At 41.2% G+C, this 23190-nt stretch overlaps 2 protein-coding genes across 2 annotated transcripts in view; both read right to left on the reverse strand.

The window, feature by feature from the left end:
* Positions 1-38: 38 nt before the first annotated feature.
* On the reverse strand, positions 39-8654 carry chpt1 (choline phosphotransferase 1). The gene is made up of 8 exons (XM_073481165.1): positions 8247-8654; positions 5972-6119; positions 5707-5848; positions 4784-4868; positions 4211-4342; positions 3963-4121; positions 3326-3451; positions 39-1674 (listed from the first exon to the last, which is right to left on the reverse strand). The coding sequence occupies exons 1-8, from the start codon at positions 8484-8486 to the stop codon at positions 1558-1560; spliced, it is 1149 nt and encodes a 382-aa protein (XP_073337266.1). The 5' UTR covers positions 8487-8654; the 3' UTR covers positions 39-1557.
* Positions 8655-9948: 1294 nt separating this feature from the next.
* The window catches only part of mybpc1 (myosin binding protein C1), a 28125-nt gene continuing 14883 nt past the window's right edge, over positions 9949-23190 (reverse strand). Inside the window, exons 13-34 of the mRNA XM_073481164.1 lie at positions 22894-22902; positions 20524-20690; positions 20287-20419; positions 18961-18969; positions 18587-18711; positions 18364-18469; positions 17892-18058; positions 17608-17773; positions 17432-17538; positions 17211-17347; positions 16532-16691; positions 16346-16450; positions 16074-16262; positions 15373-15507; positions 14757-14924; positions 14575-14663; positions 14304-14499; positions 14062-14201; positions 13817-13976; positions 13291-13427; positions 12925-13111; positions 9949-10683 (exon numbers count right to left, since the gene is read on the reverse strand). Of these exons, the coding sequence (XP_073337265.1) occupies positions 10586-10683; positions 12925-13111; positions 13291-13427; positions 13817-13976; positions 14062-14201; positions 14304-14499; positions 14575-14663; positions 14757-14924; positions 15373-15507; positions 16074-16262; positions 16346-16450; positions 16532-16691; positions 17211-17347; positions 17432-17538; positions 17608-17773; positions 17892-18058; positions 18364-18469; positions 18587-18711; positions 18961-18969; positions 20287-20419; positions 20524-20690; positions 22894-22902 (2890 nt within the window). The 3' untranslated portion in view covers positions 9949-10585. The remainder of the gene's footprint in view (positions 10684-12924; positions 13112-13290; positions 13428-13816; positions 13977-14061; positions 14202-14303; positions 14500-14574; positions 14664-14756; positions 14925-15372; positions 15508-16073; positions 16263-16345; positions 16451-16531; positions 16692-17210; positions 17348-17431; positions 17539-17607; positions 17774-17891; positions 18059-18363; positions 18470-18586; positions 18712-18960; positions 18970-20286; positions 20420-20523; positions 20691-22893; positions 22903-23190) is intronic.

Here is a 23190-nt window from a genome sequence, read left to right on the forward strand (position 1 = left end):
AGAACTTCTTTCACCACTGACAATAATGACAAATCCCATGAAAAATATTTTCTTTATTACAATCTTTTCCACTCATATCTGTTAGTACAAAGGTGTTTTACTGTGTTATTATTGAACAGTGCAACATGGTGTTGAAATTAAAGTTGAACATTTCAATGCATAGTTCCAAAGTCCATCGTACATAATGCAAAAAACCATATTTGTAGGACATGCCCCTCTAAAATGTCCATAATCCTGCAGAGGCAGAATCTGAGAGGAAGATCAGTTTATTTCTCCAAACCAAGAATACAACTTTTTTTTACCCTTAATTTTCCCTTTTGATCCCAATGAACCTGAACAATGATTCAGTAATAATCAATAATTACAAAATTACTGATAATCCAACAAATCTTCCAGAACTAAATCAATCACTCACCTATACATAATATACATTTGTATATGTGATAAAACTTCATGAGTGAACAGTTTAAAAAAAACACCTTCCAGTAGCATCGTATTATCACTATTGCTGCATCTGGTTTGATATTTCAGTGGAAAAAAAAGAACGTACAAAGTTGTTTTAAATATTCACAAGTTAAACAGTAATTACAACACAAATATTTAAGGCGTCTTCAGTTGAATTCTGTACAATCACAAATAATTAGCCCTTCAGGGAGAAGAACAGAGAAAGCAGAACGAGTCGTGTGTTAATGCTTCATCAGTCGACGGCGATCTAAAGGCCAAATGTGAGATGGGTTTTTATTTCAACTTCCAGGACTTTAAGGATGAGATGCATAACAGGCAACAAAAACATTAAGAGAAAGGTGTTTGTAAGAGAAGCCTTGAAGAAAACACTGTCGTCGTTTTTCAGCACTAACACAGACTGTTAACCCTTCCACGTAGCCATACCTGCCAGCCCACATTGCAAACTTCATTGGAAATTATGAGGTTTTAAAGGTCATTTAAAAAGTTTTAAATCTGTATTTTCAAGCCCCTGATTCACGTCAGATTCAGTCACATTCATTTTAAAAATAAAAGAAAATGATTAAGGAGACTTTCAACAGGTAATCCATTTAGTTTGGGCATATATCGAAGAGAGTAGTTATGTTTTTGTTCGCATATTTAAGCGTCTTAAATATACGACAGTCCCGCTCATTGGACACACGTCAGATTAAAATGTTTTGATATTTGCCCAAGCTATAAAATACCTGCTAAAGAAATTATTTTGGTATTTGAGTTAAGTAAAGAGTGCACTGCTGATACAAAAATCTAAATTTTATTCACATGCACTTAATGTTCAAATTAAAATTATTGGCTGAAACAGCCAATGAGGAAATCCAAGGGAAACTCTTCCCTTCCTGTAATAGATCCATGCTTTTCTTTTCTTTTCTTTTTTTTTTTTGGTTTGTACTGTTGAAGTTGGTTTAATTTTTCCATCTGATGTGAGAGGCAGTTTTAATCAGAAGTGGTCACTTTGTCCAGGCTGCTGTGGGTCGAAGTCGTCTCCTCGTGGTCGTCTGCTTTCAGGAGCGGGGAGAGATCTGCGTCTTCCCCCGCCTCCTCCCGCCGGGCAAGCCGTCAGTCGCGGTGGGTGTCCCGGGACGGCGTGATGCTGAAGACTCGGATGCGCAGGTGGGAGGCGATCTGGAGGCACACGCCCGTACAGTAGCGCGCTAGATCCAGAAAAGAGAAGACCTGAAGACAGATGGAGTGGATGGAAAAGATATTTACTGTAGTACAACTGCATCAATGGTAATATTTAATTAATGAAGGTGGAGGATCAGGAGCAGCAGTAAAGAACAACATGAGGCAAAGTGAAATGAATAAATCGATACCACTTGAGGTGCTTAGGGCTTTTATAAAGTGCTCTGTTCTTCAGAAACAGAGGCTCACGGGCTACCTTATTCAGAACCATTTCCTGTTGAATAACCATCAATCCATTAAACCTTAATTGTACACAAACAACCACAGGAAAGCAGCAAAAGCATCAACTGTAGCAGTCATTTTATTTTGACTAAAACTCTTTTTATCCTATTTTATTGTTTTATTTTATGTCATTCTCTGTACTTTCATTTGCCTGATTTTACTCAGTCGTAGTGCTGAATTGTTCAATTTCAAATTTTATTTTGAAATCATTAATAAAACGTCCCTGAACATTAACCAGATTTACTTTCATCCACCATGTTTTTGCTTATTCGATGTCAAAGTCACCAAGTTGTGGACAAAGTTGCAGATTTTTCTACTGGAGGGGGGCGTTCACGTGAATTTACCCATTTGGAAACTCATTCTTCCGACACCACATGAATGCACCATAACTCCACATATTGTTCACTCGAGCATTAGCTGCTCCTCCTGACCCGGAGGACTGCTTTTTTCTGTCCTAACAAGTATAACTTGTATAGTATAACACACACACCCAGCAAACAAAACCATTTACACCAAACTGTTGGTCAGAAGAAAATACCTGGATGTTGTTGCTGCTCAAATCCTACTTTACTCTATTTTGGTTGTCTTATGAGAATGTGTGATCAAACAGAGTGGAATTAATGGTTGAAATGGCTTCAATAGGTTTGTAAAGCAAGTTTTTATAGCTTCATTGCAGCAGCGCCCATGTTCATCCTTTCATATCAAAGCTGATCACCCTCATTAGAAGCAAGATAACACAGGTCATAAATGTGAAAGGAGGGTTTACTTCAAGTCAGTTCATCCGTCTAAAACAAACTGTGATCTGAACCTTGAACTACAGCTGTAATTACTCCCTGATTAGATGGACAAAATGAAAACCAGCAGAGCTCAGAGTCCCTCAAGCAGGACTAAAAACAACTGTGCTTACGTGTACATGGACTCAATTATGTTTATCCAACAAGTCTCACCTGTCCTACAAGTTTTTAACTGCACGCCTCCACGCCTGGTTCAATTTAGCTGTTGTGAAAATGTAAAAAGGTGTGCAAAGAAAAGAAGGCATTAAATACGCTAATGTTTGTCATTTGTTGGGTGGGTCACGGTGCAGCCTCATGAAGCACTGACGTACAGTTTCTATGACACTACAGTATCCAAACAGCTACAGTGGAGAGCTTTTTACATTAAAATATGTAATTAGATGTAGATTTTCATCAGTTTAATGCCAAAAGGAAACAGGCCAATCTGTCAAAACCTTCTTAACTCCTTACTGATGATAGTAAAATAGACGTGATTGATTATATACCACCAAGCGCCGTGATATAATAGTTAAACAGTCGCTCAATTAGTTCATATTGAGGGGTGATTAGTATTTGAGGGTGTGAGATCCTTGGAGCACCCCTTTAGAAAGAAGGAACTGTTGCTACCATTATAAATTAAATCTTACCATGGCTATCCAGAGAACTATATGCTCATCAATGAAGCTGTTGAAGTACTGGTTGAGGAAGAGGAGGCCAGGGCCGATGAAGGCTGTGTCCGGGAGGTGCAGCTCACTCTTGGTCATGTGTGCGATCTACAGACACATAGAGGTAAACATGAGAGAAAGAAAACACTGATTAAATACATTCTGTACTGAATTACCCAAAATACAACCAGAGGAAACGTGAGAAATAACAAGCCTGAAATGGGTTCACACTGATGCAACAACAGGAGCATGATGCAATGAACGTAATGTTAAATATAAATGGTGTTGTGATCATTTATTTAGGTTGATTAAAGTTGAAATCCTTAAACTTTTCATGAAATCAAACCTAGTTTTCGATCAAATTTAGGGTCAGAATGTATCTGTATGTATGTTAAATGTATTTACAGTCTGAAAACTAGCTCTGTATGTATTGCTGCTGCTTTAAATTAAAGGGACAGTTCACCCCAAAATCAAAAATACATATTTTGAGTTTTGAAGATATCAGCCACAGAGGCTTCTGCCTTCTCCCGAATAAAATGGAACAAGATTGGACTCGGCTCGTGGTGCCGGAAGTTGCCACATCAACCAGGACTGAAACCATGAGAGAAGATGAACGTACCACCAGCTTGTTGGAGATCTTTGCGATGACCATGCCGAAGGCGAGCAGGTAAAGACAGGGGTGGTGCTCAAACAGGTGGCTGGATGACTTCTTGAAAATGATGAAGGCGAGGGTGAGGATGAGGCCGATGTGCAAACCGGGAGTCAGCACACTGGTGTCCTACGCAGACAGCATTATCACAATATGTTAGCAGCTATGAAATATCAGGAAACTTTGTGTCAAGTGTGAAAGTGTGTGTGTCGACTTACAGCCACAGTGGAGCCGTTTTTGCCAACACCTCCATTCAAAATGACGTGGAAGTAGTTGTAGCAGGAGTAGAGGGCCCCTCCGATGATGCCAAGGATGGGGAAGACGTACAGCTGCAGTCCAAGGATGGGCAGCTACGGAAACACGTGATGGTCAAATTAGTGTGAAGACCTGAAGCATTCTCCTTATAGTAAGAAGAAAGGTGCTAACATGAAAGCTGCAGGCATGCTGAGCGTGATGGGAGGGCAAAGCGAACAACAATGCGGGTGACATCATCAGCTTTTTGAGCCAGATCATGTCCAATAGATGACCTGTTGCCATGGCGTTAGCTACCCATATTTACCTTCTCACTTCCCTCATGTGATGTTAAGTGAAGCCTCCAAAGGCAGCACAGAGTAAAAGTAAAACACAAATTCTATTTAAAGACTAGAAAAACGACTAAAGTCTAGGAACTAATAAGATAATAAGTTTGGTGTGAAAACTAGTGGAATACACACTCAAGGTGAAATGAAAGTGTTCCTGTGTATTTGTCTATGTGTACATGTGACTGTACAAAATATAACATTCTCAGTTACCGTGGTTTGCCAAAGGCCCACGCCTCCGAAAGCCGACATCAAATACATGATGGTGATGGCGATCTGCACCTCTGTCACGTCAATCCTGTGAAGAAATGAACAAGGATGAGTCAATTTAAGTGACAATATAAAATGGTTAGCAGTATGGGTGTATTGTGAGACAATAGGACCCTGGGCACAGACAGCACATCCAGATTGAAAGAGACACTACCTCTTTGTAGTAATTTTGTCCCCCTTTTTGTTTGTTTTGCGTCTCTTTGTGTTTGTTTTGCATCTCTTTGTAGTTGTTGTGTGTCTTTTTGTAGTTGTTTTGTATCCCTTTGTAATTGTTTTGCGTCTCTTTGTAATTGTTTTGCGTCTCTTTGTAGTTGTTTTGTATCTCTTTGTAGTTGTTTTGTGTCTCTACGATTGCTTTATGTCCCTTCGTAGTTGATTTGTGTCCCTTTGTAGTCAATTTGTGTCCCTTTGTAGTCGATTTGTGTCTCTTTGTGATACTTTTGTGTCTCTTTGTGATACTTTGGTGTCTTTTTGTAGTTGTTTTGGGTCACAGTCACCTCAAATAGACCAGGAGTGCACAAACGTTTTCCCTAAAGGATCTTCCATACGTATAGAGTGTTTTATTTCACAAAAATATAAGAGCTATTCATAATTTTTAAAAAACATTTTTAGCAATTTCTTTTTTTATTTGCTAGAAACATCTGGCGAGCAAACCCTATTGCGAGCCAACTTTGGTCTGCGGGCTCCTCTTTGGGTAGCCCTGAAAATAGACGCTCTGGCCTAGGAACCCCGTGACACCTTATGCCTCTGGACCTTTGCCCAGTAGGTCCGTTTAGCATTCCATTCATGGTTGACAGTTATATAGGAGCAGAACAGCATCTGCATTATTATTAGAAGAAGTTGACACTACTGTATGTGTGACTTACAGGCCGAAGCGGAGGGTCCCGGACACGTAGGTCTGCCAGTGGGCACAGAAGAACATGAACATCCCGATGAAACCACAGAAGAACATCCAGTTATCGTATCTTCCTATTCCACATGAAATGCATGTTCCCACAGCAACAAAGACTGAAGGAAGAAAGAAATCCACAACAGACGAACAAAATGAAATGAAAGCACTTTCCCTGATCCATTAACGCAAAAACAGAGAATAACAGTTTGGGTTCAGTTGTCGAGTGAGCAGTGACGCACCTGTGGAGACGGCATCGCAGCCGTGGTCGAAAAGCTCCCCCAGAGGTGAGCTGGTGTTTGTCCTCCTGGCCTGTTTTCCATCAATGGCATCAAGAGACTGGTAGATGAACAGGCCCAGAGCACTCACAATGAAAGCCCATGACGGAGCCTAGAGGTAAAAAAAAAGACTTTATTTAAGGATCCATGCTCACAAGAAGGACCACAGCCTTGTGCTTTGTTGAACAAAAACACACAAAAGAAAACGAAAGTAGAGCTGAAACAATCGGTCGATTTGTCAATTATTTAATCGAAGAACAGTAATCAGTGACTCTCTTTATGATTGAAACGACATTCAAAGACGTTAGTTGCAGCACTAAAGCAAGAGACAGCTCACTAATTGCAACCGTGTTTATATTTTAATCTGTTATTTAAGATATCAATATGACATCTTGTGCAAAAAAATTAAGATGTCATGCAGTAAATCTTATATAAGAGCTGATGAAGTCTCATTCTACAGTGGATGTGGTCTGAAAACTGTATGCATTTATGAAATAAAACATTAACCCTCTGCATTTAAGTCACTTTCACTGAGATTCTACAGAAGTGCAGCTACAGGAAAGTGTAGCGTTGACTGACCGTGCTGAGAAGAGGTAAAAATTATTGTGAGGTAATGGAAGCCAGTCGATCCTTCATCATTTCACTACTGGATTGAACTCAGCGTAGAAAGTTATGAACAGAACTGTTGCGATTAGAAACTGGACTTTAGTGTCTCACTATCCAAACACACCATATGCATGTTTTTGCACTTAAAGTATGAAGAAGGAGAGAGATTCCAGCTGACTGGTGTGGCTCAGTTCCCCTTACTAGGTTGGAGGTTGTAGACCATCTGGACTCTAGAGCCAGCCAACTGTGTGTTTACCACTACAGTGTGTGTGTGTGTGTGTGTGTGTGTGTGTGTTTGTGAGTGAGTGTGAGTGTGTGAGGGAGGGAGACAAAGATAGTCTTGTGTTTTCAGAGAGATCAAGAATCCCATGCTGTCCTAAATATTCAGAGACCCTGCTGTTTCCCTCAGTCCGTCTCCTAAATGCCTCGTGGACTGGTGGAGACAGGGGCTGCTTGTTTAGGGTTATCACAAAGGTCGCCGGGGGGGGGGGGGGGGGGGGGGGAGAGACTCTTCAATATGCGTTTGTTTGCACAGGGAGGGAACTTTAATACCTTCACAGTCCACGAAGAAGAGGGCACATAGGCCAGGTTTGCCTCAAGTCTTACTAATGAATAGGGGCAAGTGAAATGTCTTTGCACTCGTGGAATCTGACAGTATCAGCAGGGTGCATGGACTGTGGACTTTGATGCAAGGTTTTCTTAGCAGGACTGGACAGAATCTGATAACCACACACACCTATGCATTTCCTGCTTGAGCCAGTGCACCACAGTGAACCTGGTGACACAAGTTAAGTGGATCATAGGTCAACTGTGGTGCAAGGCCCTTCACTGTAGTGGTAGAGGTCTTTGGAGTATGTGACGGAGTTGGATCTGGAGCCTTTTCACAGAAACTGAGTCATCAAAACAGTTTTTGTTTGTTGTTGGTGTGTAAGCATTAATGTTAACCCCTGCTATTTCTAATGATTCAACAGTGTTAGCCTCCTCTATTGTAGTAAACTGAACAACAGAACCATTTTCCTTCAAATTGCTGTGTTTTGCCATCAGCAACACCACATCACGTGAGCCTGGCCAGACAACAACACGTAAAAACTGTAAACTTTCCAAGAGCGTGGCGATGTCACGACTCTTCCGATCAAAATCTGACAATTTAAAGCGTCCTTGCTTGTGTTGGGTGATTTAAACGTAACACCTTATGATTTGTGATCTTTAAATAATAACCTGAAGACAGTCTCAAATTCGGCGTACACTGTCATACATAAATCAGTGCATACTTCCATAAAACGTCAAGTTCCCGAGGTGATTTTGTTTGACTTTGCCCGAGTCTTCTGTTACAGCACACTGTGACTGTGGGCGCTAGCAAACAGCGCGACCACATTAATGAAGTGGACATATTAATAAAAAATATTACTAACTGTGATGCTCATATGTATGCCGAATTAACAAGTAGGCTCTGCTCATTCAGGAAACACCTTTAATTAAGGCTATGGAGCTGGTGAAGTTGGGACAAGTGGCCACGCAACTTTAACTTACGCAATTTCTGAATGCGGGATTCACGCTCCTTCCATACCAGAGAAGGGCACGTAATTGGGGATAGTCTCCGTGTAGAAACTTTAGCCAAGGTCGCTTTACTCACCTCCTCTGTTGCCGTGGGACAATAATACACAAGCACCACCGTGGAGAGGATATTGACCAGCAGTCCAACTATAGTCAGAGTGTTTGGTGCGATCCATGTCGGAATTTGTTGGACGAGCCAGTTCCAGTAGATTTGACACGGTGGCTCAAACAGGGACCGACCGGAGGCGCTGTATTTATGCTCCTCCAACCGCTTGAGTTGAGCGGGTGACAGCGGCTCCGGCCACAGGAAATGTGGCATTGTTTTTTCTGCCTCGTCACTCCTCAAATTACGGTAACAAACTTCCCAAAAATCCCAGGCGGTGGCTCAAGCGGGGCTATCTTCTCTCGGCCGCCTCCAAAATACAGCAGCTCATTTGGCACTTATAGCTAGGTGACTAGACGAGGCCATTTCCACAGCGGAACCATCAGATGTCGATAGCCTGTGCGTTTCTGATCGACTTGCGTCTCGGCAGGAAGCGACGGACCGGAAGGGAACGATATGGCCGCGTACCGGGAAGTTTAAATAATAATTTAAAAAAAAAAGGTACATTCATGGGAATTACGATATTGTTTAATCATCAAATCTGCTTTATTAAAGCATATAAACTATCGCGACTGGGTTGTGGCGATATGAAGCCAGGTACAGCAATGACAGGACAGTCATATCTGGGATTTAGTTTTAAAAATTGGTCAGTTTGTACGTAAAAAAAAGCAAAATATAACCACAAAGAAGCAAAGATGGTATCATATTTGAATGACAGCAATAGTAAAATAAATTTTAAAAAAGTAACATCCATGTTTGAATGTCACTTATTCTGCTGTAGTTGTTTATTTAGGTCAAAGATGTGTTCAAGGCCATAGCAAGAAATACCAAGGTCGTGGGTGCCCCCAGTAAGCCCCCCCACCCCCCTAAACATTTTTAACCAGAAACCAGTTATCTAATTTGGGATATGTCCTTTTAAATTTTCTTAATTGTATTTAGTTAGCTGTTACTACCTCCACCAATGAGGTTGTGTTTTTTTCATCCATGTCCATTTGTCAGTTGGTTTGTCAGCAGGATTACGCAAAAACTACTTAACAGATTTTTACGAAACTTGGATAGAAGATGGGTCTAGGCCATAATCAGGAGTTGTCTCTTACTTTCTTTAACATTGCTCAATTGGACCTTTTGCTACATTTGTTAATTTCTCGGGGGATAATACATGGATCTAGATGAAAAAAATCTGGTGTATTTAGATGGCTGGTACCTATGAGTGAGCAGATTCAAATAATAAACTGGATCTTGCAGATTTAAATGTTTTGATACTGAATTATTTATTGGATTTGATTATAAGGCTACCCAGCATGTATAAGCTATCACCAATATAATAGTGCCCAAGCATCGGCCAACCAGTGTGCACAAAATCACTTATAAATTGTTTGTGCATGAAAGCAACATTTAGTAATTTTTTTTTTAGTCCACCTTGTACACCATAATCAATCTATTGGGTTATTTTCCACAAGGATGAATCTCTGTATACAAGCTTTAATTGTTTATTTAAACATTCATACTATTATAAGTGATACAAACAAAAATAGCCCTAAAAACAGTACAATTTTTCAAATTACTTTTTTATTTTAATCCATGAGACATAATTACAAAGGTAAATGCATGCACACATGACCGAGCATCAAGCCTCAAGTCCAATATGAATCCAAAAAGCATAATGTGTCATGCAAATTATGGACTCTGTGTAAACCTCTACATTTTGCCACTTATTACACATAAATAATCAACACAAAATAGTGAAATGTGAATATTAACTTGAAAGGGTCTACACATTCATTTATCCAACTTTACTCTGATCTATTTATATTTTTTCTTTCCATATATAAGTTCTGACACACCATACAAACACCAAACGTTTGTTTATACATTCCCTTTTCCCTTCTTTCAGCCCCCGGAAATAAATTACCACCTTCAACAGACACTCCCAACAAGAATCATCATGTAAATACTGTGTTGCTGTGCTTTATTTGTGCTTTGTATATGTCTTTTTTTTCTGTTTTTTTTACACACTACATGAACCAAAACACTGCCGACATGCATCTGAGCTGACACAGTCTTTCAAACACAAGAGGGGGACAAAGACGCAAACTGGCTTTTATTTCCTATGGTAACTAGCTCCAAACCCGCACACAGCATGCCACACCACAGACCAGTACACCCTCCCCTTCATTCCCTCAAACAGTCCCGCCTTCTCTCCATCATCCATCCCTCCACGTTCAGGCCGCTGACCTCAATAGGTGAGAGAAGAGGATCACTGGTGGCGGCAAATGTCTGCAAAGCTAAAGTCTCTCATTGCACTCTGTCCGATTTTACTTCTCCTGCTCGACAATCTTGGACTCGTTCATGTACTTGTCAATCAGGTTCAGGGGCACTCCACGTTGCATGAGTTCGTAAAAGGTGAAGCCTCCTGAGGGACAAGAGGAGAAACTCTTTTTTAATATTGTTGTGAGGGGCAGAGGCAGATGTGGGGGGTGAAAAACAGAGAGAGGAAGACAAAAGAGAAGAGGAGAAAAGCTCAAGAGCAAGAGGCTGATCAAACACAGTGCAAAGAAGAAAGGCCAGGAGTTTACAACTCTGGATAAGGAGTGAGAGGAGAGAAGAGAGGTGGTCAGAATAGCTCATGGGTGCAATCCACACTCAGTTTGTAAATCTACATCTGCTCAAGCTTGCAGAACTAGAAACAATGTATTCCACTGAAATACAATGCAGATCCAACATCTGAAATATTCCATATTAATTAAGCATTCACTGTCTATAGTCATCCTTGATATTCTCACAGTGGCAGAAGAAGTACTCAGATCCTTTATTTAAAGTGGAAACAGACCCCCACGCCCTTCTCTAGAAGTGGCACCAGCCTGACTGATTCGTCACTTCAATGAATATACTTACTTTCAACCACTGTAAGATAAGGGATAGGCCTTTTAACAGGAACTGTTCTGCCTCCTAATGTTCATACACATCTCATTACTCAGTTCCAAAAAGAACAAGGAAAATACCCGGTGTTAGTATGCATTGTTCTGTACGATTTGATTTAACAGCAGAGAGAGGCTTTGTCATTCCAACATAGCATTAAACTCAGTCCCAGCCTCTACAGGCGATGCTTTGGATTTTTTTCGGCACAGGTTAGAAAGTTTACAAAAATTTTACTCACCTTGTCTGTGGCACAAAATACATGAGAGGTAGTCTTTGATTTCACACAATTTCATTTCAATCAATTAAAAATATTTAAAACAGGGTTGTTAAATTCAGCCAGCCACAGAGCTGTAGAATTTGGCAAACGCAGTCATGCAGACTTTGTTTCATTAAAGCCTGATTTCATAATTATTTCTCTGGATCCTGCCTTCATAAGGAAGAACAGCTACAACAGTCCCAGCGACTGAGAAAAGCGAGGTTACAAGCCGGCTGAAAGATGCATAATGAATGACATAAGCTTCATATGTCAAAACCATATGAAAGCTTACCTTATATGAGAACATACATTCACAATTCTTGAGTTTGGACTGGGGGAGAGAGAAGAGAAGAGGGGTTAACAAAATGTTTACATGGAGTTATATGTGTGCACCAGGGAATACAGCTGAGTTATTACTGAACTCTTTTATATGAGGAGTTAACTGTGTGGCACCAAGAGGACGCTGGAATCTGTGGAGAATAGTTTAGGACGACACAAGAACATCACAGCGCTATAAGTTATGCCTACTGAGGTGTGACTGGTGACAGACTGTGTGTTGACGTGGTGTGTTGTGATGATGATGAGGGACTGGATAGAGAACACAGGGGGATAAACCTGCACATGTGGTGGTGATGGGAAAGTGTCACCAGGTATTATGTGCACTGCACACAATGATATGAAACAGATTATTATGTCATTATTTTAAAAATGGTGTCCAGGAGCCAGTTGCACCAGCTAGTCATAAACTCAAACTTTGCTAGGTTTTAACACATGTTGAGATTCATCACTAAGTTAAACTTGAATGCACCACGCAAACCAGTTCTTATATAGAGATTTGTTAGTTACAGGAAAGCCCATGCTCTACTATCCCTACGTTAGCATAACCAGATATCTCTCACTCCTGCTCTAAAGAAAATGCTACTAAATCTGACATATATAAATGAAGTCTTGTCAGGTTGATATATCATTTTGGCTCCTAAAGCTGCTTTTGTTCCACAGTTGTGTTATGCACTCAGCAGTGCTACAGATGTTTTCTGGCAACATATTACTAATGTCTCTACTAGCTAAGACATTTCTTAAGTTTTAATGGTGCAACCACATTTACTAATTCAAAAGAAACAAACTAATAGTTACTAAGAACGTCAGAAGGACACAACTTTAAACATGAATTTAGGAATAGCTGGTGCAACTCAATCAGATACTTACATGTCCGCCTGTGGTCAGCACTTTGGTAGACTACAGCACACAGTTTAAACACTACAGTACTCCTGTAGAGTTGGTTTCCCAAAGCCATCTATTTAACACTTACTGATTTCTATTTAAAATTCACTTGTTTGTCTTTTGTCGATGAAGAAATCACCATGGATACTGCTAAAAAGCACTACCAAAGTAATTAAGAAATAAACAAGAAAGGCTTTGGGAGACCAGATTCAGGTTCCCAGGAAGGCATGGAGAGTACGCCTCCTGGTCCTCACTGACCTTTGACTTCCAGCTTGCAGTCCACTTGGGCCTCTCCCAGGTCGTTGATGGCCTTGCAGGTGTACATACCCCCATCATAGGGGCTGGGCTTCCTGATCTCCAGAGTACATACTCCCTGGTTGCTAAACATGCGGTAGCGCGGGTCGTCGATGATGGTCATCTTATTCTTCATCCAGATCACTTTGGCCTGCAGTCAGACGACAGAAACTTCAGAGGCATGATCATGTTAATCCAGCAGACAAATGGGTGTCCTGATAATCCCTCAGTTTTAAATTGAAAAAAAATATCTTTAAAATCTTTTTGCCAGTGCCATAAAACAACGTAATCTACACATACGCCACTTTTACCTGTTGTTGTACCACCTACCCTTGGGTTGGCACGGAAGCTACAGTTGAGCGTCGTGTTGTAGCCGGCGACGGCAAAAGTGTTGATCAGCGGCTGCGTGAACTTTGGCGCCTCTTTGAAGTCGTGGTCTTCGTAATTGTGCGTTTTCAGCTGCATGCCTGTGGGGGTAAGGGTAAAGGAATGGGGTTGTGCATGATACTGGTGCTGAGCGGTATCATGTGGGGAATTCCCTATGTGATGAGGGAAAGACAATGTTTCGTGTTTATCATCGGCTGAGTCTACAACAACAATGTTTAAAGGCCTGTCAGTCATAGCCCGACCCCTGTTAGATTAGACAGTGAGGCTGTAAATACAGGCTTCACTTCAGGGTGGAAAACATCACTGACAGTACCTTTCAGATAACAGCTGTGGAAGAAATAGTGAAATGACAACTTTATTGACATTTTCAACATGTGAAAACTGAGATTTGTTCCAGAGTTTTGGCTTTGGAAGCACTTTCCTCTCATCAGAACTTATTATTTAGTACTAACACGACAATAACTGATACCTTCTTTCACGATGAGGGCACTCTTTTTGGTTTGGGTGGCAGCTTCGCTCAGGCCACACATGTTCTCTGAAAAGATCCTGAAAAAGTACTCGTTTCCAACCACCAGCTCTGTGATGGTGATGCAGTTGCGATGGTAGTGCTCAATGCATGTGTACCACTCCTATAAAGCAGATCGAAGCTTGTAAATATCGAATACACATCGTTGCAATTTCAGTTTATTATGTCTTGTAAAATCGATCTCCTACCATTGTCTTCTTGTCTGCTTTTTGAATGGTGTAGCCTGATATCGGGGCGTTGCCGTTGTCTTTTGGAGGAGTCCAGACCAGAGCTACATTTCCTCCCCAAACATCTTCGATTGTAACAGCCTGAGGAGGTCCAGGGAGGTCTAGCAACCAGAGAAAAGATTGTGTAACAATAGTTGAAGTATAAGTGTAATTTTAAGGGCATTTTTGAGGATCCTCTGTAAGAAGAAGGTCCATTCCCTCACCTACGATTTGTATGTCAATGATGGCCGTGTCCATGTGGTTTTCAACCTGCACACTCATCTCATACTTCCCAGAGTGGCTGCGTTCGGCCTTACGGATGAAGATGATGCTGTCGCAGTCTGTGTTGCGGATGCTGACGTGTGTTGGCTCTATGGCCTGGCCGTCCTTCAGCCAGGTGACCTTCGGCCTTGGTTTGCCCTGCAGACATCACACAGGGTTTGTTATTCTGCTCGGAGATGCAGTGATTAAGGATAGATTGGGACACTGCTTTACCATAAATGGCACAACGAGGTTGACTGCTTCTCCAACTCTGCGAGTGTATGTCTGCTTCAAGTGTCGGGGGACACGGATCTTGGGAGGTTCTGAGGAGGAGATTGACCATAAAGTGCGTGATTGAGGGATTATATATTCTTATTATTAGAAAAATAATCTCAAAGGCAGTTTTCAGAGCTCACCGATAACCTCTTTGACCAGGATGGAGTGCTGAAGGGTGCGTGGAGCGCTGGCTCCGGCAGCGTTGAGGGCTTTGACTCGAACTAAGATTTTACACCCTGGAGATAGCCCAGTGATGGTGTACTTGGTCTTCTCTGTCAGCTCCTTGTTGGATACTACCCAGTCATTAGCTGTAGGGGACAAACAGTCCAGTTGAAAAGCAATTTGTGTACAGCATGCACTGAATATTCTTCAGTTTCTGTTTCAGGTCTAATTCTGTGCTTTTGGGTTATGACTAATATGTACAAACAACTTAAGGCCCCTACATACTGCGTTTACAGTGAAAAAATTATAGATTTTTTGGGGTTTAAACATCACTGGAGTCTACATCTCATGGATATATAAAACAAAGATCTAGTAATTTGAAGATATTTGAATGCTGAAACATTACATAATAGATTCTTACATTTTTCCGACACTTTCAACGCCGGCTATGATTGGATGCAAAACTCTCACATGTCTCTCACAATAGTTCGGATTGACAACCACAGATTTCCCCACGTTTCTCTCACAATCATCAACTTTCGTCACAATCACACAGCCTGTTGGGGCCTTTTACAACATTTGAGGTTGTCTCACTTCCTTCTATGCAGTACTCCACCAAGTATCCGTCCAGACCGGCAGCTCCGATGGTCTCAGGAGGACGCCACTTTACGGTCACTGTGGTGTCGGTGACATCATCCACGACCAGCATGGTGGGCTCACTGGTCACAGCTGAGTCGAGATAAAGGTTTTAGAGATCAGAATAGTCATAGCCACCTCCACTATCCCTCATTATGTGTTCCAACAATGGGTATGAACGAGATCGGAAAACATCCATTTTGGCAAGTGAGGAACACGTGAGCAGGGCGCCTCGCTCTCTCTGGCTGGTATGCTATCAGTCTCCATGTCAGATCTCATTAGACCCCGCTCTTGCCGTCTATTCTTGTATTCCGAATCATATTTAACTCCTATTGAACCCTCTGACAGACCTGATCTCCTAAATCTCTAATCCGCAGATGATTTGGCAGACATTATAAAGACATATTTAATATCCTCTAAAGCTCCTGCGTGTCCAGTGGAGGTCACAGTCAGAATGCTTGGGATGGTGGGGTATCGGGAGGAACAGCTGCATCACCGGGTTACCAAGGGCAGATCTCACATGCACTATCAGAGGCCCACTCTTTGAAATTTCCTCCATTATTATGAAACGGTTGTTAGATAAACTGAAGCTAATACTTTCCTGGACAGATTATTGGCAGAAGCAGCTCAAAGGTCAGACTGCTTTTCGGGCTACTCACCGAGGGGAGTAAAGGCTTTTGATGGTTCACTCGGCTTGGACACACCGATGGCATTGACGGCGAAGATGCGGACCTCGTATGGCACTCCTTCAATCATCTTCTTGGGTTCGAATTGTGTTTCTTTGATCAGGTCAAAGTTCAGTCTCATCCACCTGGAGCTCTGTTTCTTCTTCCTCTCGACAAAGTAGCCTTTGGAGGACAATCAGAAAGATTCTCATTTAATACCAACACACACATTTAAGCTGTGTTAATAAGTAAAATGCGATGTGTACCTAATATTGGTGAACCGCCATCATATTTTGGTGGTTCCCATGTCATAGAGCACCAATCACCACCCACTTCAGGGACCAAGGGAGCCTCTGGAGGGTCAGGGATATCTGTAGACGACACAACAAAGCCATGTCAAAGATTCAAGAAACAAATTCTCAACTGTCCACAACTGTTTTGTGACGACTTACCGACGACCTTGATCTTGACGCTGGCTGTGTCTTCACCAGCCTCATTCTGCAGGACTATCTTGTAGTTGCCGCTGTCCTCCCGCTCTGTGACTTCAATCGTCAGGCTGGTCTGGTCGCCGTATGTTTCAGCTCGGACACGATGGCCCGACTCAAGAATCACCTAGGACAAACAAAACGGGAAAAAATTACATGTAAGCCTCCCAGATATTACATATTTTTCTCGTTGTCAACAGAACCAATGAAAAGGCCAAACCCAACAGTTGATTAAACCCAAACAACTTCTGTCTGTGTATTCAAAGGCTGATATTATTCCTCGCATGATTTAATCCCACTATTAAAAAGGTCCTGCTGCTGGAAATACTCACTAGAGCACCAAACGTGTTTTACTCCGTAGCTGAAAATAGTCCCCTAGCAAATGCATATTTTCCTCGGTCTTGAATAACGTTTGACAAAACCTACAATGCTCAGCTGTTTTAGTTAATTATTTAGCCTTTTTAAATTTAAATTTAAAATGAAAGATGTCTGTCTATAATAGGAACCACTGGGCCTTAGCCTGAGTGCCAGAGACAGAAAAGGGAAGTCAGGAAGTTCTTTGGTTTTATCTTCTCGTGGGATTTGTTGACATTTAGGAAAATATTACCCTTTATTGGAGGTGAAGACCAAAAAGATTAAAGCTCACCCTCTCGCCCTTCATCCACACCACTCTGGGAGCTGGTTCTCCACTGATGGGGATCTCCAGGCGAAGTTTGTTTCCTGCCACAATTGTCACCGTGTTGTCGGGGAAGTTCAAGCTCTCCAAGTGCACCCTCGGTGGGTCTGCAGAAATGATGTCATCGATATTATAAAGTGAAGGTGTCAATGTATAAAATACTCTGATCTAATGAAGCATAGGTTGCGTACCAATAATGTGAATTTTGGCAGAGAGGCTCTGTGAATATCCCTCAGGTACAAAAGTGTAATCTCCTGCGTCATGAAGGGAGCTGGTCTCAATTTCAAGACGATGGATCCTAAAAAAGCCAAAATGAGGTTAATAAGTGTAAATTGATGATTGAGTCTTTTGAACAGGGATTACATACTTATTTCTGTGTATGATGTTGATGCGGTCACTGGGTTGGATCAGCTGTCCATTCCTGTACCAACGACCCGGGACGTTGCCGGGGTAAATCTCACAGTGCAGCTTGATGGGTTGACCCAGCTTCACTGTCATATCCTGCAGGTCCTGGTACACCTTCAATGGCTTCACTAATAACAGTATTAGAAGGGTACAGAACAGAACAGAACAGAGATGATTATCAATATGAACTCCTTTGAAAAACATTCAAACAAACATACATTATAAAATGGCAGAGATGCTACATACAGTCAACCTGTACATGAGCCTCAGATGTGCCACCAGAAGCCATGATGGAGTACGTCCCAGTGTCTTCTCTGGAGGCGTCATCAATCACCAAGAAGTGTTTTGTTCCTTCACACTTTACTCGGTATCTGGAGCGCACTCCTGTTGGAACCTCAACGCCGTTCTTCATCCTGAAGCAGGAAGTAGTGTTTGAACTTACACTCATGCCACGGATAAATGAGCAGTAAACAGACAGTTTACATAAGCTTAACATGAATGTATCATTGTTACATTTACAGTGCCTCCAAGATCATTTGTAAAGCTTTATTTTAGGGGCAAACAAACCAGTGGCTTCTTCTTTTGTTCGGCCTCAAAGCAGTCTAGTTTGACTCGTAAAGCAACCTCTGACACATAACTTTGTCCAGGCTGAAAGAGGCTTGTAATCCTTTCAGCAAGTTATTAAAATATGAATCTTGAAATGCTTCTTGAGTCTTACCATTTGACTTGAGCACCTTCCTCTGACACCTCACACTCCAGCTCAATCCTCTCGTTCACTGTGGTCTTCACAGGCTCGATACCTTTAACAATCTTTATTGGCAATTCTATAAGACGGGAGAGGACGAAGAAACTGAACAAGGGCGGACAGCAAGGTACACTAACAAATCTGCTGTATGTCGGGTCACATACAGTAAATGAAGATGAACAGTTAATCTAGGCACCTTTCACAAACAGCTCTGTGGAGCATTTCTCGTCTCCCGCAGCTACAGAATAGGCTGCGTCATCCATCATGGAGCAGTTGTTGATGACCATGATCCTTTGTGTGCCCTTATGCTCAAAGATATACCTGAACAGGAAGTCCATTAGTCACATCACTAATCAACTGCATGACAAACATACTTAGAAGAATGGATAGTAAGTAAAAGAAAGAAAGGAAGTTTGTCAAAAAAACCAAAAATAATTATTTAAATCAAAATGTGTAGCAGTGTCGACAAAATAAAGAACTGCAACATCAGTATTACACTCAACATGCAGACGGGATCACACCAAAACTCTGACATGTAAAAGGAAGAATCGACTAGATGGATGGACTTACTTCCTTTGACTAAAGTCCAGCAGTGGAGCCAGAATGGAGCCGGAGCACAGGCAGTTTACAGGATGTGATTATGGCAGACAGGAAGAAACACCATGATATGACAGACAGATAGACAGACAGACAAAGACAGAGAGACATCATGCCTGGATGTTGTCGTCTACATATCACACAGTGTCTAAAGAGAGTCTTCGGAACAGGAAGTCCCACAGAAAAACGGCACAGGAGACCAAAACCAGAAAACAGCAATAACCTCCCAGATGGCTTTAACTTTGCATGGCTTTGAACAGGACTGTAGAGTTTATCTACTTTAAATCCTCATATCTGTTTTAACTTTTCTACAACTTCATAAAACCTTTTAATTTAATATCTACATTTATTGGGATTGGGACACAGCAAAAGTTGGCTGGGTGGTGACAACTTGGTTACTTATTATTTTCAGTTTTCAGGATGTATAATACTAGCTTAAAGATGCTAAAAATCACTGTAGAGTAGAGGGGAACACCTATGAGTTACACTTTGACATTTGATTCATTGTCAAAATTAAATATGAGTTAGAGCAGCTTTAAAGTTTTAGCTTTTTTTTTTCAAAATTCCAAAGTTTGTCTAGTATAATCAAGTATTGTCGTCCTACAAAGTACTCGTAGAACCCTTTTGGGCCATTCTGGATTTGAACTCAACTTAATCATGACGCCAACATATCAATAGCATTCCTGTTATTAAGGTAACAGTGGTAATCATTTGTTTTTATCAACTTATAGTGTGGGATTTAGCAACCATTACATTTGTTTCAAAGCCAGACTTGGTTAAAGACCTGTGAAGGAGGTACCACCTTTTTCCTGTACAGAGGAGGACATATACAGTTAATGACAATGAACAGTTGACATCATACACCGCATTTACACCCAATGTAGCTCTAGGGCCTTTTATATAGCCTTATGAATTCATAATGTTCCTAATATGTGTGTGTGTGAGATTGATTAGAGCCACATTAGAGTCGAGAGATCGTTATTTGTTCACTAGCAATGGTTCACAGTAGAGTGGACTGATCTGGCTGTAGTGTGACTCTGTAGGGTTACACTCGAAATAATGTCTTATTAAGCCTCTTTTTGGTTTTAATATATTTTGATGGGGGGGATTTGTAAAACTGTAGCCCCTGTGATTTGTTTTTGAAAAGAGGACAATGAATCTTTGAGGTGTAAACTATGTGAACCATTGAAACCAAAGAAGAGTGATGCCACAAATCAAACGCCTTTGTTTAAAAACACGTTTCATTTGTGCGGTGTTGAAGACACAGAGGACAGACTGAAAAAATATGTCATCACATACTTGGGCGTGGGTCTGATTTCCTGTCCATTCTTGTACCACTTCAGCTCAACTGTTGGGTCGGCCAGGTCGACCACCAAGCGGATCTTTCCACCTTTATCCACCTGATACGCTGGCTCGAGTTTCTTTGCAAAAGCTTTGAAAAGTCAAGTCACGAAAGATCATTAAAGGTCAGGTTTATCTTCATAAGATAGAGACTGATGTGGCAACACATCAAAAAGTCGGTAAACACTGATTTACCTTCGCTTTTCTTCTCCTCTTTTGGCATCTTCTTCATCCTCTTCAGCAGACCCCTCAGATCTGTGATGCCGTACATAAAGGCAATCTTCTCATACTGGTCTGGGCGGGCATTCTTCAGGATCTCCCAAACATCGACATCTGGGCCTTCATCCTGCTGTTTCACCTCCCTAATGGTGCCGGATTCGAGGGACATTTGTGAGGGTTGGAGTCATAGGCTGGTGTTTGCAACGTGTCCTAAGGAACTGCTCATTAACCTCCAGAACAGGAAACTCTTTGAGGCATTGGTAGAGCCAGGAGAGCACCCTTAAGCTTGACAATCAGTTTATTTAACTAGGTTTATGTTTTCCCTGGTTTGCACATCACATTTCCCTGCAGAGCGTTCCTCAGGACATGTCACACAAAGGGATGGGCATGATGAGCTGTCTATGTGTGTGGAGTCAAATGTTAACTGTAACAGAGTGGAAGCACGATTAACACAAAACACAGCGGTGTCCTCTAATTTGTGGATGGTTATTTGTGTCTGTGCATTATTTTTCATGTGTGTACAGCAGGATTTCATCAGAAATGTTCAGGATGTAAGCATGGCGGAAGGAAGACTTATAATTAGTGTAAATATCAGTAGGTGATTTGTTAATTTTAAGGAGGGGGGGTGGCCCTAACCCTATAGTAAAAACTATCTGTAGCCATGCCTAAAATATTTTGTCTGCCCCTTGGGAATGGAGTGATGCATCGTGAACATTTTGCTGAAAAAAAAGGGGATGGTATTCCCCCCTCAAATCGCCTGAAAATTAAACGAAATAGATCTACAGGGAAAATTTAAGACCAATCCTCTCAAAAAATGTTCCCAACCATGGATCTAATAAGATAAAAACCTCAATACAACATCAGAAGTGGAGCACAGTGGTGCATGAAGCCAAAACAGTTTGACTTCCTGGATCGTCCACATTGCCCCTGTCTCACATGAATTGGAATAAAACCATTTAATGGTACGGCTTTTCTAGACCTTCCAAAGGTTATCGGACGGAGTGGCAAATTCTGAACTTTCGTGGGGGTTGTGATGCTCAAAAACATTTAGTTTTTGTCAAATTGGCTTTCTTTTGACCACTTAATACAAAGCAATATCTCCTTATGACTCCTCATCGCAAGTTGCATGTCTATAAGTCTTCAGCCAAAGAGGAATCTTCTCTTCTTAGATTTTGATGTCTGAAGAGGTAAGAACGGTGTAGTATTCAACAAAAAGAAAAGGAAAATGTCAGGAGTATTTCTAACTTCTATCATACATGTTTTTCTGGGGGAAGAAAGCTGTGTTATTTCTAAAATATAGGGTTGTCATTAAATCCATAGTAATGGTTGGAAAATAGCTTTAAAAAGGGTCACTATCATGCACTAAACGATGAAAGGGAAACACTGATGGGGAATGAATGAAGGAGAAATTTGGGTTCTTTTAGTTTGGACACGACATGAAACAATCAGTGCTGTAGGATTTTAAAAATAGCACACAAGAGCAGACACAGATCAATAAAGGAGAGACTTTTTTCCCTATCTCGTGAGAAAAATGTGTCATTCAGCACATTGTATTGCCAAATGTTTCCGTGTGTTGAAATGCAGCATGCAGGGATTCATGGGAAACTGATTTCTGAAGATTTTAGCGTCCGCTTAACGTTGCTCTTATAAACTGGCCCATCCCTTTGTTTGTTGTTGGTTTGAGTGATCACTTCAGAGATTGTTAGATGATGAAAGTGTCTATGAGATGTTAGATACGTGAGATCCAAGTCAATAATGGTAATGTCTCCCTGGACATGAGTTTATCCATTAGTTTATATAAAGAACATTCAATCAGCCATTCATAGACATTTTCCCAAATGTCTGAAAAGGTTGGAGGTGAATAGCGTAAAACATTATTCCATTCTACGTTTGTATTTCTCATCTGTTTATTTTCAGGCAATTATCAAGAAAAGCTGAAATAAACATGGTGGTATTTGCCTTATATTTCTTATATTTCTAAACAAAATGACAATGTAGCGATAACACTATTTTACAGCATCATTTCTCCATGGCTCACCAGCACTTCATTAATCATTCAAAATGCTGTACTCTGCTTCATAATGGTGGCGTTTGACTTCATGTCTCGATGAAGAGCTGTCACCTGAGTGTTTATGATGCGAGGTCCATTTCCATCATTAATGAGTGCTGACAGAGCGGTTAGGAATGCTGCCTTCAAATGAAGTGTTACCGTACTACAGTAGGCCAACACTCTTGCTCGTCCAATTCCTAGAGCTACACGTCATGCTGGGGACTCTACAGGATTATAGTACTCACCCGCAGTAAGGTCTAATCATTTTAAAAACCTATTGGTTTTTCTCTACTAACCTTTGATTTCTGAATATGTAGGGGAGAAGAAGAAGACAAGCCCACAATAAATGTGTAATTTAGCTGGTGAACAGTGTCACTGCCTAGGACTATTTGTACTCACACTTAAACGCTGCACTGTATCATCTGAAATATGCATCATGGTGTTTATTTTGAGTTACCAGAGAAGCTTTGGTATAGCACAGAGGTTTTCAAACTGTGAGGCACACCTTCCAGAGAGGTGTCGGAGAGTTTAAAGGGGGCGTGGAGGGAGATATTAGGTGAAAGAAAGTTCAGGTACTTTAAAACCCTTTGAGC

The sequence above is a fragment of the Pagrus major genome, chromosome 14 (assembly GCF_040436345.1).
Source record: "Pagrus major chromosome 14, Pma_NU_1.0".
Taxonomy (NCBI): domain Eukaryota; kingdom Metazoa; phylum Chordata; class Actinopteri; order Spariformes; family Sparidae; genus Pagrus; species Pagrus major.